The following is a 16,281-nucleotide window of genomic DNA, read 5'->3' as shown; positions in this document are numbered from 1 at the left end:
CGAAGACAAGTAGCAAGAATATATTTGTATTATGGATCCAGAAACTAGTTTCAGGAATGAAATTTACAGGCAGTCCCGAGGTTTTAGAATTATTTTCACGGGTGTTCACTGGAAAATGAAGGTATTCAGAGACACAACTACTGATGATTAAGCTAGGAAATTCCATGCCCATTGTAAGTACATGATTTAAGGAGGAAACAAGTGGATAAAGAAAATATGTAATCAACCTATGACATCAAATGAAAATTTTAGAACAAATGTTCATAATGTGCCATTTTTCAATTGCTTAACCATTCCAAGGGGATTTCAAACCAAGCCCCCTCGTAGCTTCAAGGGTTGCCTGTCTCTTCATGGAAACTTTTGTTATACAAACTGAAATGAGCCTGGTTTTACTTTGAGACACCACTGTGAACTAGTATATAAATAAGGCCTGATAGGACATTTTGGATCTCAAAGAGAAGCTGAGAAATTTGGCTCAAAAAATGGGACAGATTGAAACAATTTTTACCAAAGGAATATGAGACAGTAAAGGAAATTGATTCAGAAGAAGAAGACTAGTATCATTTTGAAAAGTTAGACATGAGGCACAATGTGTGCAGTTCTTGATATAAGGATTGAGTGTGTTGTTGTAATGAGAAAACATGTGCCAGGCTGATAAAAGTATTTCCCTGGATTTTAAACTGATGATGACACTATCTTATATTGAGTTGCATATGAAAGAGATTTCCTCCTTTAAAAACTGTATCAGGGGGCACCTGGGTGGCTCAGTTGGTTAAGCGTCTGCCTTCGGCTCAGGTCATGATCCTGGAGTCCCTGGATCGAGTCCCGCATCAGGCTCCCTGCTCGGCAGGGAGTCTGCTTCTCCCTCTGCTCTCCCCCTCTCATGCTCTCTATCACTGTCTCTCTCAATAAATAAATAAAAATCTTTAAAAAAATTAAAATAAAATAAAATAAAATAAAATAAAAACTGTATCAGAACCAGTGGGAGAAACAGACCAACCAAAGGGCATTTGGAGTTTCATGCTTGGGAAGAACATACATTATAAATTTTGAAATGCCTCTTAAGATTAAGGTGTTATGGCAAATAAATAAATAAATTAATTAATTAAAAAAAAGCAAAACCTTGAGGAAGTTAGCGATTTAGTATACTTTCTAAATTCCATTTACCAAGGAAAAAATTTTGCTAAACTAATTTACAGTATGCAAGTATGCAACCATGGTAGCTAAGTAGATTAAGTATTACATCTGGATTTCCCATGACTAGGTAGCCTTATAAAAAATGCAGGCATAGGGGGTGCCTGGGTGGCTCCAGTCAATTAAGCATCTGACTCTTGATTTCAACTCAGGTCATGATCTCAGGGTCATGAGATCGAGCCCTGAGTGGGGCTCCACACTCAGCGGGGAGTCGGCTTGAGATTCTCCCTCTCCCTCTGCCCCTCCCACTAGTCACGCTCTCTCTCGCTCTCTCAAATAAATAAATAAATCTTAAAACAACAACAACAACAAAAAACCCAGCCATAGTTAATTCTGGAATGGATGCTTTTCTTGGGCAGCATTTCAAAACTAATTTATTAATACCTTCAAATGATTACTAATGGGAGGCTCTATGGATGGGGAGCCCATCAGGATCATCCAAATCATCAAAAGTCTACAGAAACCAGGCAGGTAAGCGGTGTGTGAAGCACACAGGGTGGTAGGGACTATGACAAATGAAAGGAGACCATACACCCAATAAAGGAGCAGCAGCCATCGCTTGGTTCCAAATACTTGCTGTCTTGTGAGACTGGAAGGGGGGTGTGTGTGACAGATCTTCTGATTATTCAAAAAACCTTAGAAATCCCACTCTTCATATACAATATCCAGATTTTTATGTGAAATCTCCTGAATTGTAAATATTGGCAACCAGTTATTTTATTTGCAACGGCTTATTATTACTACAGAGGCAGGACACGTGCATTGTATAAAAATAGAAAATGTAGGCCAACAATAATAAAACATACTCTCCCACTCAGAGATCACCACTGTTAACACCTTAATGCATATCCTTTCAGTTCTTTTTTATTCCATACATATATAGACACTTTGGAAACAAAACACGAGTCCCCTGTACTGGTTTCGTAACTGGCATTTTGTTAATGATTTTGACCTTTCCATCTCAGTAAACTTTCACCTCATCTAATTCCCTGTCCATATAAAAAAATTTTCCAGTTGACTCCAAATATCTTTTTTTCCTTTTTAAGTTTTTATTTATTTATTTATTTATTTATTTATTTATTTATTTGACAGAGAGAGACAGAGCACAAGCGGGGGGAGCAGAAGGCAGAGGGAGAGGGAGAAGCAGACTCCCCGCTGAGCAGGGAGCCTGATACGGGGCTTGATCCCGGGACCCCGGGATCATGACCTGAGCCGAAGGCAGACGCTTAACCGACTGAGCCACCCAGGCGCCCCTCCAAATATCTTTCATAGCAATTTGCTTAAACCAATAGGGAATCCAGGACCACACATTGTATCATTATTAGATAGCTTAAGTCTCTCTAATCTAGCAGTTTTGAATTTTTTGAAGATCATACTGACTTGGAAACAAACTGAGGATTGCTGGAGGAAGGTGGGTGGGGGCATGGGGTAACGATGATGGGCATTAAGGAGGGCACTTGATGTGATGAGCACTGGGTGTTATATGCAACTGATGAATTACTGAACTCTACCCCTGAAACTAATGGTGTACTATATGTTGCCTAATTGAATTTAAGTTTAAAAAAAAAAAAAAGGAAGAAAAAAAAATCATACTGACTTGCTGAAGAGAGTTAGCCAGTTGTCCTGCAGAACGCCTCCCTTCCTAAGTTTGTCTAGTTGCTTCCTCTTAGCGTCTTTTACTTTCTCTGTTCCTGGCATGGCGTGTAAACTGTAAGCTCTATCTAACACCTCGGGGGGCGGTGGGGGGCGGTGGGGTGGAGCTAGACTATACACTAGGTTGGGTTCTGTTTGCCTCACACCAGAACTGGTCGACTGGTTAGTGACACCAAGACCCATTGCAGGAAAGGGTGATGCCAAGACCATGTGCTGAGAGGCTACTTGACAATGTCCAGTTGTCCACCAACCGTTTCACTTATCGTTTTAACTCCAATAATCTTTGCCAGGATCAGTCAGGTATTCAAGTTCACAAAATGCTGTTCTTCCAATTCTGTCATTCTTTCTACATTTGTTAGCTGGCCTTTCCCCCCTCCTCAATGAGGGTTCAAATTAATATTATGAAAAATAACTCCCAGCGGGCCAAAGAATGCATTTGGGGGCAGGATTTGTCTATGGGCCGCCACCTTCTGATCCACAGTGTAAGTCCAACAAAGTCTCCCCCTTGTCATCTGTCCCCTGCAGCATTAAGTCTTTTGTTTGTGACACTCAATTACTTTGCACTTGGTGACATGTTGCTTGTAATCTTCTCAGACACTTGATGTGTGTATTTGTCTCCCTGGCTAGACGGTGACCTCCTCAAGGGCAGGGACTCTCCTGCAGCGTCTTTCCTTTGCTTCTCCTAACGTGCTTTTATTGTCTCCTGGATTCCCTGGCTTTCCCACTAAAACTTTCCCTAGTTATTTATCATAATGAAGGGCTGATCTAATTTACAGTTTACTTGTGCTGTGGGAGTCCCTGTGATGAGGATGAGGGCTGGAGTGGGAGGGAAGAGGGGAAAGAAGCTCTCTATTAGTCCTCAAAAGCGGGAAAGTCATTTTCCAGCTGCATGACCTTGGGTAAGTGCCCTTATCACTGTTTCTGTTTCTTCATTTGGTAAAATGAGGTCACTGGGTTCTCTCTAAAGTCACACCCCACTCGGCTCTAAGCATACGAGTCGAACCTGCACCTTTTGGATGTTCCTCCTAAGCCATGTCTCCCTGCTTGTATAGCTCCCTGGCTCCCTTTCACATGGGGCAGTGCTGTCCTTTCTAAGCCTAGGTGGACAGAATCTGCCTTGGACGACTCTTCAAACACCAGTTAGACTGCTCTAATCCATCCATCCCAATGACAGTTTGCTCTTGTTTCCAAGGTCAAGCCTCAGTCCTTCACAACCAGGGCCAAGTGTGGATATCCCGAGGGCTCTACACCAGTAATTGGCATGGCAGAGGCCGTCTTAGGTCTTCCTTTGCTGGGAGGGAGAATGAAGAGGACAGAGGTTGCCCTTGCCATGGAGTCCCCTCACATTAGGGCTCTGAATGACCCCAGGCCCACTCTGGGGTCTGGATCCTTCTAAACAACAAAATGCTTTTGCTCACTGGTTTTTCCAATCCTTTTGTCTCAGTTCTATCAGTCTCCTTTCTCTCTTGTTATCCCTTCTTTATAGGTACAATCTCAAGGACCTCCTCCAGCTGGCTTTACGTGCCTGAAAATAGCTTTCTCTACTTTCTTGACTGAGGACAGTCTCCAGCCTGATTACAAATGGAATCTTACCATCTCCCTGGCCTAGAGAGCTCCAGGTGGTGAAGGGGGAAACGGGTCTCTAAGGAGTGAGGCAGAGAGAGAACCACCACCAGCCTTATTCTTCACAAACCACATTCAGGCCTGTGGTGAACAGGGCTGACCAGAGCAAACAGCCGAAGTCGGCCCCTATACCGTGATTCTCATCTAGAGACACAAAATGGATCTGTAATTCTTCCATTTCCCCCTCTCCCCATCTCAGGCCTAGTGGCTGCTGATGAAAATCAGGTGGTTAGTTGGCCAAACAAGGTCTACTTATTGCTGTATCCTTTGCAGTGCCCCAGGAATCTATCAGTTATAGATATGAAACAGAACGACTAAGGATGAGCAGTCTCCCAGCGAACAGGAAGAAGGCAAACTCTTGCAATGCAGGGCACACTTGGGAGACTGCCACGGTCTGCCTTCCCTGGGCCTGTCCTCATCAGATGTTAGCACTTGTTTTTCCTCGAGAAGGAAGGAGAGAGTAGCCTCAGTGTCAAGAAGTCTTGGGAAGCCCCAGGGCTGGCACAGATGAGCATAGACCCAGAAAGGAATCAGCCAGTCAGCAACAGATGGGAGGCTGAAATCAGAGTTAGAAACGAAGGGTCGGAGCGGACACGACCCCCAAGAGTCAAAGAAAGGATGGATGTAAAGTTATACGTGCTTGCCTGGATTTCCCAGTCCTGGAGCGGCCTGGTGAGAAAACTGCCCAGTCAGAGTCTTTGTATTCACTTATTTAATAATAATAATAATTCAGAAGAAGCAATCCAGCTGTAGACCAAGTTATCTAGTCTCAGAACATTTATCACTCCAAAAGTGCATCTCCTCCGGCAGTCAGTGGTATGAATGTGAGCTCTTCCTCTCAATCATACCCTCATGCACAGGCCTCTTCTCTGCGACCCCAGCGTGGCTGACACGGCCACCTTAGAATAACCCCTAAATGCGGAATTTCTGTTCTCAGGAGTCACCATTTCCAGTATGAAACTCTTAGTGACAAAGAATGAAGACTAAGGATCAAAGATTATCAGATTAATTTGCCTAAAACCAACTCACCTAGAGACAATTAGTCTCAAATATTTATCAAATCTGCAGCATTTCAAAAGGATTTAGCAGAGTCACCCTTTCACTTTTTATTGCTGTTGTCTATGTAACCTTTAATTGTTAGCCAACTGAATATGCCACATGCTTTTTCATTTGTTTAGAATACATTGGCATTTTTAACAGCAGGAATGTAGAAGTTAGGCCAAAGCATCAAAATCATATGAGCTCCATTACGTTTTCCAAGGCATCTAATTTGTAAAGGGATATTAGATTAAGAAACACAAAAAATGATACACAAAATGTCTGTACCAATTAATTATATTTATTGCTAGGAACTTTAAACTTTTTTGAAAAATGTTGGAAAAGTAGATAACATAGGAAAAGATGTCCGTAAAAGTAGGAAACAATTTCATTTACAAAGTGCTGCAAATTTGATAAATTTATGTTGACAGTAACTCAGAAGTACTGTTGGAGGAATAGATATAAATCCTTAAAACACCCAAAACATAATAGAACACCTAAGTGAACACCTAAACGGTTCCCCAGATGGAACCGAGCTTTTGGCAAACTGGTCATTAAGTGATGTAAACTTTGGCAGCTCTCTCTGCCCATGGGTCCTGTCCCCGCGCTTTCAATAAAACCGTCCTTTCTGCACTGAAAAAAAAAAACCAGTGAAGTTGAAGGGTGTAAGTGTTCCATAATTGGCTTTAAGGGACCAATTTTAGCCAAACGGACTAGAGCCAGGTCAAAGCGTGTCACCCCTCTGGCTCCCCAGAACCTCAGGGCTTGGGAGTTGCAGTGGCTGGAATCCTGGATCCCTCTGCAGGGTGGCAGGTCTGGAGTGGGGGGCTCCTGTGAGGGGACGGGGATGACAGTGTCCTGAGAAGAAGGGAGTGAGAGAGCGAGTGTGCCTCTGCGTGTGTACGGTGGGCTGGAGGGCTCCGTGCGCCCGCACCTGGGCGCGTGGCCTAGCCTGAGGCCTCCTGCACCCCCAAAGGCCCACTCGTTACGTCCCCGAGCCGAGGAGAAGAGGAACCCAGGACAGGCACCCACCCGGCCTTCCCAGGCCCACGTGAGTCCCTGAGAGACATGCAACACAGGCAGCAGGTCCACCCGAGCTGCCCCCGCTTCCCAGCACAGGGGTGAGCGGCTCTCCTGGTCCTTAGAGAGAAGGTCACCAAGAAACAACTCATGAATAAGGTCCAGTTTCCACCTCTTCATCCAGATACAGAGATAAGATACTGTGGTAAGAACCTGCTGACCCCGTATCTGACCCACGTGAGGGGTGCAAAAGAGTGAGGAGTGTTCATAATGTCCTCTCTTCCTATAATCCAAAGCCAGAACATTGCCTGACCTGTGCATAAACGGATACTGGAGATACAGACTAAAATCAGACCTTTAGAAAGTCCTGGAACCTGCCTGCCCGAGTGTTTGCTACAGCTCAGGCTGTGCACACGGGAAGCAAGCCAGTCACCCCACCGTGGCAAGCGGAAGGGTCCTTCTCCACAGTCCATCTGGAATGTCGTATCTTTGGGTCTCTGGCCCGTGGGGCCCTGCCCAGAGGACTCTTCTGCCTGACCTGGGAGCACGTTCCTGGCCTCAGCTGGCCTCAGAGGGGCCCTCTGGCCAGAGCAACTTGTCCGGGGTGGCGAAGGCAGCAGCGGGGACCGCAGTTCAGATATAGTTGGCAGGGGGCTGTCGGGCACTGAGCCGCTGCACGTGACAGCCGTGGCAGAGCAAGTGCCCATCCAGAGGGAAGCAGCAGCAGCCCTCCTCGTCACTCAGCTGCATCCGGCAGTCCTAGGGAGGAAGGACACCTAGTTGACCTCAGCCCGGGCACCTCGGACATGTCGGGAGTCTGCCCTGCTCCACACCAGCCTCCTAAGGACTGGAAGAAAGGGGGGGGGGGTTGGAAGCGATGGACTCCCGGAGGAGAAGCCCGAGAAAGTACCTCAGCGGGACAGCAGGTGGCGCTGCTACAGCAGAAATAATGAGCCGGCCTCCCATCTGCAGGGGTTACCAGGACTCCCCAGTTTAGTCTTGCCTCTGGGGAAGCCAGATGCAGAAAGGACTAAACCCCCCGGAGCAGAGAGCCTGGCTGGAGGATGGGAGGACGGGAGAGCTACTGGGGACGGGGCGGAGCACCTTCCTGGTTTCCATGCCTCAGACCTCTCCTACAGACTCGGGCAGTCCAGGGACACACACGCCTCTTCCCCCAGCCCCGTTCCCCTGCTCCAGATTCTCCTCCAGGAGCCCTGGCTCCTAGCACTCACCTCACAGTGGTAGCACTCAAAGTGATAATCTCGGTCCATGGAGATCACCCTCACAATGTCCTCACAGCCCTGAAATGATGCAGACCCCATGGGATGAGCGTAGCATGACAACCCCGATTCTGCCCTCCCGCTACGGGCCCCTTCCCACCCCAGTGCGAAGATCACATGGAGGGTCTCCAGAGAGAGCACTCTGCAATCGTCTGCAGCTTTGAGGTGGCCTCTGCAAGTCCCCCTAGAGCTTTCCCCTCCCCTTCCTTGGTGCTGCCTCCAGGAGGGCACGTCCTCTCACAGTTTTCCCTCCATCCAGCAGCTCTGGCCTTACCCACCTCTCCGAGCTGTGCGGAGGGAAGAGGGGCAGGCAGCCCAAGTAAAGTAAGCTAGGCTGGGGACGAGGAGATCCAGTAGGGTCTGGCTCCTCACTGGCTTTTGGATTCTCTCCCTAGGCAAACGTGTAGCACACATAGCATAAATCATTGCCGACATCTTCCTACCAGCCCTGAGGATTCTTCCCACCTTTTTCTAGCCCCTACATCTGGGATCTGGTGACCCTGACCTCAAAGAAAGGAAGTCTCCTCCTCTGGACTGGGAGAGACGGGATGAAGCCTGGGCCCAGTGAGGCTGTCAGACATGTCCAGGCCCGGATGTTAGGGTCAGGGTGGTGACCCTGAGAGCAGAGTCACACGGGAATCTTCAGAGTACATTCCTCAGCACCACCGCCTCCCGCGGGAAGCCGGGCCGTATGTCCCCATCCCCTTCCCAGGGGCAGCGGCACTGGCTGCCCCACAGGAGAACCCAGACATACTGACCTCCGAGGGGAGGATGGGTTGGCCGCAGGCCGCACACTTAGGAGCATAATTTCTGAAAAAGAGAGGGCCGAGAGAGAGGAGCTGAGGTTGGGGAACCCCCGAGGCCAGTTCCACACCACATCCCAGGGGGGCAGACTCACTTGTGGTAGTCAGTGACACAGTACACCTGGTTGGAGAAGTCCACTGTGAAGGGGATGCCATCTAGACACTTGTTGCAAACGATGCATCGGAAGCAGCCTGGGTGATAGGACTTCCCCATGGCCTGCAGGATCTGGCTCACGGGGTGGGAGGAGAATCGATCAGTCTCCCTCTGGTCTCGGTTCTCCAGCTACCCATGGTGCTCCCCACTGCCCCCCAACCTCATCCAACTCCCTGCCCTCCTCCCAGAACAATGCGATGTAATCTGAGGGGCCTAGGACTCTTAAAACAGAGGCAGGGGGAGCGCCTGGGTGGCTCAGTCATTAAGCGGCTGCCTTCGGCTCAGGTCAGGATCCCAGGACCCATGATCGAGCCCCGCAACGGGCTCCCTGCTCAGCGAGAAGCCTGCTTCTCCCACTCCCCCTGCTTGTGTTCCTGCTCTCGCTATCTCTCTCTCTGTCAAATAAATAAATAAAATCTTAAACAAACAAACAAACAAACAAAAAATAGGCAGAAACCTTGAAAACGGTCATAGAGAGCAGCCAGGCCAGTGGTTCTCGCCCCAGGCTGCATATTAGGATCACCGGGGGAGCTTGTAAAACCCATCAATGCCTGGGCCTCACCCCAGAAGTTTTCATCACAATCTCTGATGACGACCCAGGCACTGGTCATATTCTTTACTTCTTCCCAGGTGATCTGCTAGGGTTGAGGACCGATCTAATCCTATTCCTCCTTCATATGGAAAAAAAAAACCCAACAACAACCCTGAGTTCTAACCGAGCCCAACCAGTAGCAGGAAGGGGATTAAGACCCAGGACTCCGCACTCCTAGCTTGGCTGTGCGTGCAGAATGAGGCAGGGACCAGATCACACAGGCTTGGGGATGGCAGGATTGGGGGTCCAGACTTGACCCCACCGGCAGAGGGAAGCCACTGTAAACAGTTGCTCTGGGGAAGAATGAGAGGAAAGCGACTCATGCAGTGATAGGGTTCCTCCCTCCACCTTTCCTTAGTACCCACTTAGACCCTGGTTCTACCCATCAGCTCCACCAGCCTCAGAGAGTCTCAGCTGACGACACTTTGCTTACCTTCTCCAAAATCAAGTGACCACAGACACAGCATTTCTCAGCTGCCTCCTGAAACCCTGAAAACTAGGGACAAAGAAAAGACCAAGGGAGGATATTACAAGTAGAGAACGACCTGATGGGTGGAACCCCAGTGAGCCGCCAAGAAGGGGGGGGTCCCAGCATGGGAGCCATTCCAGGCCCGGGGGACCCCTCACTCACCAGATAATCTTCCTCACAGTACACGGAACCATTGACGCTGTAGAAAGCCTTGCAGCGCAAAGTTCGCCCTAGAAGCAGCAGACAAGGGACTGGAGCCATCCCAGGGTCCGTGTACAGGGCGTCCCCGCCCCAGGGTCACTGCTCTCCAATGTCGCATGACGTATTTAAACCTGGACTTCAGTGCCCGTGCTCCTCACTGCTGTGTGTCCTCCCTCTCTACACAAAAATCCCATCTGGCGCAATTCCAATTTACTTTGGTCTCATTCCTGCCAACTTCCCCTCTCCTCTGCTCGCTGCTCCTCCAGTTCCTGCCTCAACAGTTTTCTAGGATCCCGCCCTCCCTCGATGAGTGCCTTCCTATCCAGTGCATGCGGAGCCACCAGGGAGAGCAAAGCCAACCCCAGGCTGGGGTGCAAGGTGAAGGAGCTCTGAACAAGGTGCCATCCAATGCCCAGGGTGGGGGTCGCTCTGTTGCAGGCCTTGCCCTCTGGGACCTTCCAACCGAAGGGCCTCTGCCTATGCACAGCCATCCTGCTCTCCTAGCCCTGTCTGTCTTCTTCCAGGGACAGGCTCAGTAGAGGTCAGGAAATATTGGCATTACTGTTGGGGACAAAGTGCTTTGCTTGGGAGCAAAGTCATTTCCCTTCCCCCCTGCACTAGACTGCTCCCCCAAGCTTAGAGGAACCCAGAGAATCCAGGATCTTCTGTGAGCAGACAAGGCATGTGACCAACACTTAGGAACTGCTCCAGGGTGTCTAAATTGTCAGGGAGAGGGGAGGAGTGAGACCCAGGGTGGAGAACGGGCAAGTGTGCCACCTCCTCTGCCCTCTTCTGATCAAAATCTCTTCTACCTCTGCCCAATGGTTTGGAAAAGCTGACTTAGAAACTCATGAGACACAGCGCGGGTACAGAGAGGGAAAGAGGCACACCCAGAAGAGGCCCTATACACAGGACAGACAGATGGAGGAACCTAAGAGAACCAGGCAGAGGTGGGGGGCGGCAGGGGGCGGGGGTGCTAGTGGTGGCTGGAGTAGGGGAGAGAAAAGCTGAGTGCTGGAGTCAGACAGGCAGAGATAGGAGATTAAAGGTTTAGCAAAGGAATCAAGAGTGGGCAAGCAGTGGGGAGGGGTAATGAGGGAGGTGAGGGAAGGGCTGGGGAGTTGAAGCTGCTGGGAGCACCCCCCCCCCAGGCGGGCCTCCTGAGCTAACAGTGGCGGGCATTCCTGGAGCGTGATGTCATCAGCTTGGCATGGCCCTGTGGCCTGCACTCCAGCGAGGTGGCTGAACTCTGACCAGCCAAGAGAAAACCCCCTCTCTCCGCCCCCCAGGGCTCCCCACTCCCCCAGCCCACCCCCACCCTTCCCACATTCCAGTCTTTCACTGTCGCCCCAGGCAACTCAGACTGCCCAGGACCAAACCCCACCAAGGAGAGGCCGAGGAGGCCGGGCTGGAGTCCAGGCTGGGCAAGCAAGGAGGCAGAAGAAAGAGGGAGGAACAGAGGGGAGGAAAAGAGGCTGAGTGGAGGAAGGGAGGGCTGACCCCAGAAAGCAGACCCACCATGGGGGCTGGAGAGGCAGAGGAGGGCAGGTGGGGCAGTAGTGGGCAACCAGACACATGGGGGCGGGACCCGAAGAGGCACAAGCTCTGCTTTCCCGGGGCCCTTGAGAGTGTGTATGCGTGTGGGGCGTGCCTGAGGCCTCAGCCTGCCAGTGCACAAGGCCTAGGGGTCCACTCACCACAGGAGCAGCAGACAAAGCACTGGGTGTGGTAGAGGCTGTCCAGGGCCTGGCAGGCGTTGCTCTGCCCATAGATGCCTTTGTTGCACTTAATACAGGTGCCTGAGGGGAGAGAAGAGGTTGTCAGCATCACACCCGACACCCCCAGCTCAAAACCAGGGATTCAGGATCCTTCCTGACTGCTCTTTCCTAATTGTTCCAGAGGACCACCAGTCCCAGACTTCCTTTGATGGGCTCCCTCCTGGGAAGAGAGGAGAATGAGAAACGGAATGCAGCAAGGTCTTGGCTGAGCAGACCCATCCCTGTTTACTGATTAATCAACAGATATTTTCTGAGCATCTATTTTGTGCCTGGCAAAAATATGGTGCCTGATACTGTGGAAAACTGGGAGAGAGTCAAAAATAGGGTCCTTGACCTGCAAATGTGCAGATTCTGTCAGGGAGAAAAGACTAACAGGCAAGGGTATGACCCCCGTTGCACTGTGTGGGACAAAGAGTCAGAGATGCCAGTCCATAATGGCCCAGCAGTGGCCTCCTAGAGGCCTAGAAAGCCTCTCTGGGACCTCAGTTTCCCCATCTGTAAAACGAGCTGCTATATGGCTACAGAATGACTTTTTACTGCTCCACACCTCTAGGTTTCCAAGGATGGAAAGAAGGATATGGCTCAGCAGAGGGCCCTATGCAGAGGGGACCATGTGAGCATGACTCCTGTGGGGAGGTGGCTGCTAAGAATGTAGGGTGTGTTCCAGGCACTGGAGGTTGCACAGGAAGGTGGGGGAAGGGTGACAGAATCCCTAATGTCTCCCTGAAATCTATCACGGGAAGGATAGAGCTGAACTGCTCTTCTCTGACACCCCCCCTCCTAAAATACATACACCTGGCTCTGGCACCCACCTTTCCTGGGTGTGTTCTTCCCTCCCTCCACTCCCCAATTCCAGGCTCATGAGTGAGGGCTAGGGCCTGTCTTTGGGGAGCAGATCCCAACGGGCCCGCCTCACCCCGCCCCACCTCTCCCCCTCGGCACATTGCCATACTCCTTGCCTGTTGGGGCCCATCCCAGTCTTTGCCCAGGGGCTTGGGAGCCCGTGCAGCAGCTGCAGCGACTGATGGGCCCAGGCCTGTCCTGCTCCCACCCTCTGGCAGCTGGCAAGGCTGGAGCCAAGGAAGAGGGCCCCTACCCAGGGGCCAGAGTAGGAGGGTACAGTCAGGCTGGGAATTCTGTCAGAGGAGGCAACCTGACTCTCAGGGAGAAAAAACCTCTACCTCTGGGGTCAAAATGCCCATAAGACTGAGCCAAGATTGCCATGCCAGGGGGGCCCATCAGAGCATTTCTTTGGGAAGCCTTGGACATTATGGGAAGACAGGTGCAAACTGCTCAGACATGTCCACCTAGCCTCCTCTAACCCAGCATATCCACACCTAGGTTCTTCCTGCCATTTTATTGCACTCTGTCCAAGCTCCTTTCTTCCTTTTCACTCTGATGGCTTGGCCAAAGAGACTTCTTTGCCCTTAACCGCCACTTCTCATGGGCCCCAAAAGGAAACTGCTAAAAGGACTTGGTCACTTAGTCTCCCTTGACCAAAGCGTCATCTACTCTAGGTTTTCCTCTCTTAGGATGGGAGGATTGGGGTTGAACGGGGCAGGGAGGGCCCTGTTGGCCTGCAGCCCTGCTACCTCTCAACTTCCGCCTCAACCTGCCCTCCCTGGCTAGGTTCCTCTCCCTCTCCCCATTTCTAGCCATAGAGGTCTAGAGCATGGGGTCTAGGGCAGGAACATGGATGGTGGGAAAGGTGAGGAGAGGCCCAAGGCCTTCCATTTCTTTTCTTCCCACCGTATTAGCATTTCTTTATATAACGAAGTGGTGGCTGTGGGTCTTAGCTAAAAAGATCCTTCAAGATCCCAATATCCCCCGGTAGCTGAGACATACAATCAATCAATACTCCTTAAAGGTAATCGCGTGCGGGAGAGAGCGAGCGACCAGGTTTCCCTAACAGCGGCAGAAAATAACGTGCCATTTCTAGCCTGAATTCTGAGCAGGTTGTGGCCCAAACTGAAGGCCAGGTTATTCCTGGCAGTTACACAGGGTCGTTAACCTGCTAGGGATGCTAGTGTCCAGGTGGTCACGGCTTCTGCCCTGACTTCCGGGGGATGGGGAAAGTAGAAGCGGACACCACCAGGTCTCCGCTTAAATGCCCACGCACGCAGCAAGCCAGCAGGACTGGGACGAGCCGGCGGCAGGGTCCCTGCTTTCCGTCCCAGAGCGCTTCACCCTCCCTCCCAGGCTCCATTTCCCCGACCGCGGCCACGGCTCCGCGCGTGTTAGCAAACAGCACCCCCCCACCACACACCCCGCCCCCCCGCACCCCACCCTCCGCCCCGCGCCGCGCGGCCGGCCCCGCCCGCGGGCACCTGGAGTGCCCGGGCAGGAGCCGGCACGCACGCGGCCCGCCCGCCCCGCCCCCCACCCGCGCATTCCCCGAATTCCTGCGGGCGGAGCTTGGGCCCGGGTGGGGGCGCGGCGCGCAGAAGCCTGCAGGGGCACCGCCGCCAAGGGGGGGGGGCAGAATGGGGGGATGCTCTCACTCCCCACTTGGTCCCCTCCCGACGAGGCCTCCTACCACGAAAAACGGAGGCTCTAAAGCTTCAACTGGGACTCACGAGATAATCAGGGGGGTCGAGAGTAGCAGGAATAAGGAACCCCTGGTCCATTTGAGACCTGGTGGGAAGGGGAAATCCCTCTTGTCTCTTTTCTAGCTCCGCGTCTCCGCCTCCGACTTCCCGGCGCCGGCAATTTGGGCCGTCGGGGCAGTGGGGAACGAAAGCGGTGACGGGTCCCGTCCCGTCCCTAACCACTTCTCACTCACCGAAGTAGTCCTCTCTGGCCTCCGGCTCCCGCATCCGGGCCCGGGCAGCCTCTGGAACGAACGGACCCGGCGGCTCCTCGAGACCCGACGGCTCAATCCCCGAGGGTTCCCCGCGGGCGCCGGCTTCTCGCCCTCCCGTGCCCACCGTCAGGCGCAGCAAAGCTGTTAGCTCATCCTGGTATCGGGCGCCCGCGGCGCAGTCCCCGTAGCCGGTCACTGAGTGTCGTCCGGGTTGCGCCCCGCGTCTCTCCAAGGGCCCTGCCGCTCCCACTCCGGCCCCGGCTAGAGCTCCGGGGCTGCCCAGGGCCGGGGGATAGGAGTGGCGGCTTTCCTGGCAGCCGAACCCCGCGGGCCGGTGAGCGCACAGTCGGTCCAGGGCAGCGTGGAGCTCCGGGTAGGCGGACGGCACCCCTCCAGGGGAATAGCCCGCGGGAGCTCCAGCCAGGGGAGGGCCAAACAGGCAGGGCCCGGCGGGCAGGGGGCTGCCGTGGCGCTGGTCGTAGCCCATGCTGATGCCGCTGGTACGATTGCTGCAGGGTCGGCTACCTCCGGCTCCGCCTGCCCCCGCCCCGTCCAGCAGCAGGCTGCCGCGGGGGCTGGACGGCTTGCTGGCGTCGCTGGCTGAGCTACTGGCGAAACTGGAGCGGGGGCTTAGGGCTGGGGCCGTGGTCTCCAGCCGAAAGTCGGGGGGCAATGACTGAGGTAGAGGCAAGGCCCGGGTGGGAGGCGGCCCCCCGGGAAAGGAGCCTTCGTAGCGCTGCGCCTCAAAGGAGCCGCGCGGGTTCCGCTCAGCGTCCAGGGGGCCCTGCTCTCGGGCTGGCTCCAACGGCTCATCCCCAGGTCCCCCAGTAGCTCCACGGGGCCCTGATTTCCTAGGAACCCCCAACCCACTCAGGCGCCCCTTGCCCGGCCCGGGGCTCCCATCAGACCCAGACCGGCTAGATTCACCCTTTCTGCGGCCGAACTTGGCGCTGCCGGAGTCCGAGAGCCTTAACTTCTCCAGCAGGCGACTGGCTTTCTCCCCTAACCGCTCCATGCCCTCGGGCCTGGGGCCTCCAGCCCCCTCCCCGCCCGGCACCCTGCAGCGTCTCGGCGGCCGCTTCTCTTTCCCAGCGGCCGGACTCCGGTTCCCCGGGGGCACGGGGTAGGCACAGGGGTTTAGCCGGCGGCCCGGATGCCCGGCGCCGGGAATCCCGCAGCATCCCCCAGCGAGAGGGGCTGCTTCCCCCCGCGCATCAGGGGTTAAGTGGAGCTAGAAGGGCCTACGGCCGCGGCTGTCCCGTCCGCAGGTCTGTCTGTTCACGCGTCCACTCGCCCGGCCGCCCCACTCTCCCCGGCCCCCGCCCCCCTCGCTCTCACACTCAGCACAGACCGAACTTCTCTCCCAAACTTTTGTCTGCCTGGCCGGATCTACTTTCCGGGAGGGGCGGAGCGCTGTGTGCGAGAGGAACGGGGGTGTCTGCGCAGGGATCTCTCGTACGCCGGCGGGGGTGGGTGCTGCTGATGCTAACTGTCCTGGACGTGGAGACCCGCCGACTGGAGGCGAGAGGCGGCTGAGGGGCAGTTTGGGCAGCTGCTACTACATCTCTCAGGAATTGGGACCGGGAAAAGTGGGGGAGGGGGGAGAGGAACTCTTTGTTTGCAGTTGGAATGCGCGGAGGGGCACGGTGGAATGTCGCGGTCCGGGAAGGGGT

At 53.3% G+C, this 16,281-nt stretch overlaps 1 protein-coding gene across 2 annotated transcripts; it reads right to left on the bottom strand.

Annotated features, from left to right (window-relative positions):
• Positions 1–4,916: 4,916 nt before the first annotated feature.
• Positions 4,917–15,913, bottom strand: AJUBA (ajuba LIM protein). 2 transcript variants are annotated; one of them, XM_034993883.1, is made up of 8 exons: positions 14,588–15,913; positions 11,725–11,826; positions 9,989–10,056; positions 9,791–9,853; positions 8,707–8,837; positions 8,567–8,618; positions 7,761–7,829; positions 4,917–7,287 (listed from the first exon to the last, which is right to left on the bottom strand). In XM_034993883.1, the coding sequence occupies exons 1-8, from the start codon at positions 15,621–15,623 to the stop codon at positions 7,162–7,164; spliced, it is 1,647 nt and encodes a 548-aa protein (XP_034849774.1). In that variant the 5' UTR covers positions 15,624–15,913; the 3' UTR covers positions 4,917–7,161. The 2 variants fall into 2 exon arrangements, with proteins under 2 accessions (XP_034849774.1, XP_034849775.1); XM_034993884.1 differs by lacking the exon at positions 14,588–15,913 and adding an exon at positions 13,817–13,911.
• Positions 15,914–16,281: the final 368 nt, after the last annotated feature.

This window comes from Mirounga leonina, unplaced genomic scaffold (assembly GCF_011800145.1).
Source record: "Mirounga leonina isolate KUSES-001 unplaced genomic scaffold, KU_Mleo_1.0 Mir_91, whole genome shotgun sequence".
NCBI classification, from domain to species: domain Eukaryota; kingdom Metazoa; phylum Chordata; class Mammalia; order Carnivora; family Phocidae; genus Mirounga; species Mirounga leonina.
Note: the sequence above shows the minus strand (reverse complement) of the source record. Positions and strands in the feature narration are given on the sequence as shown.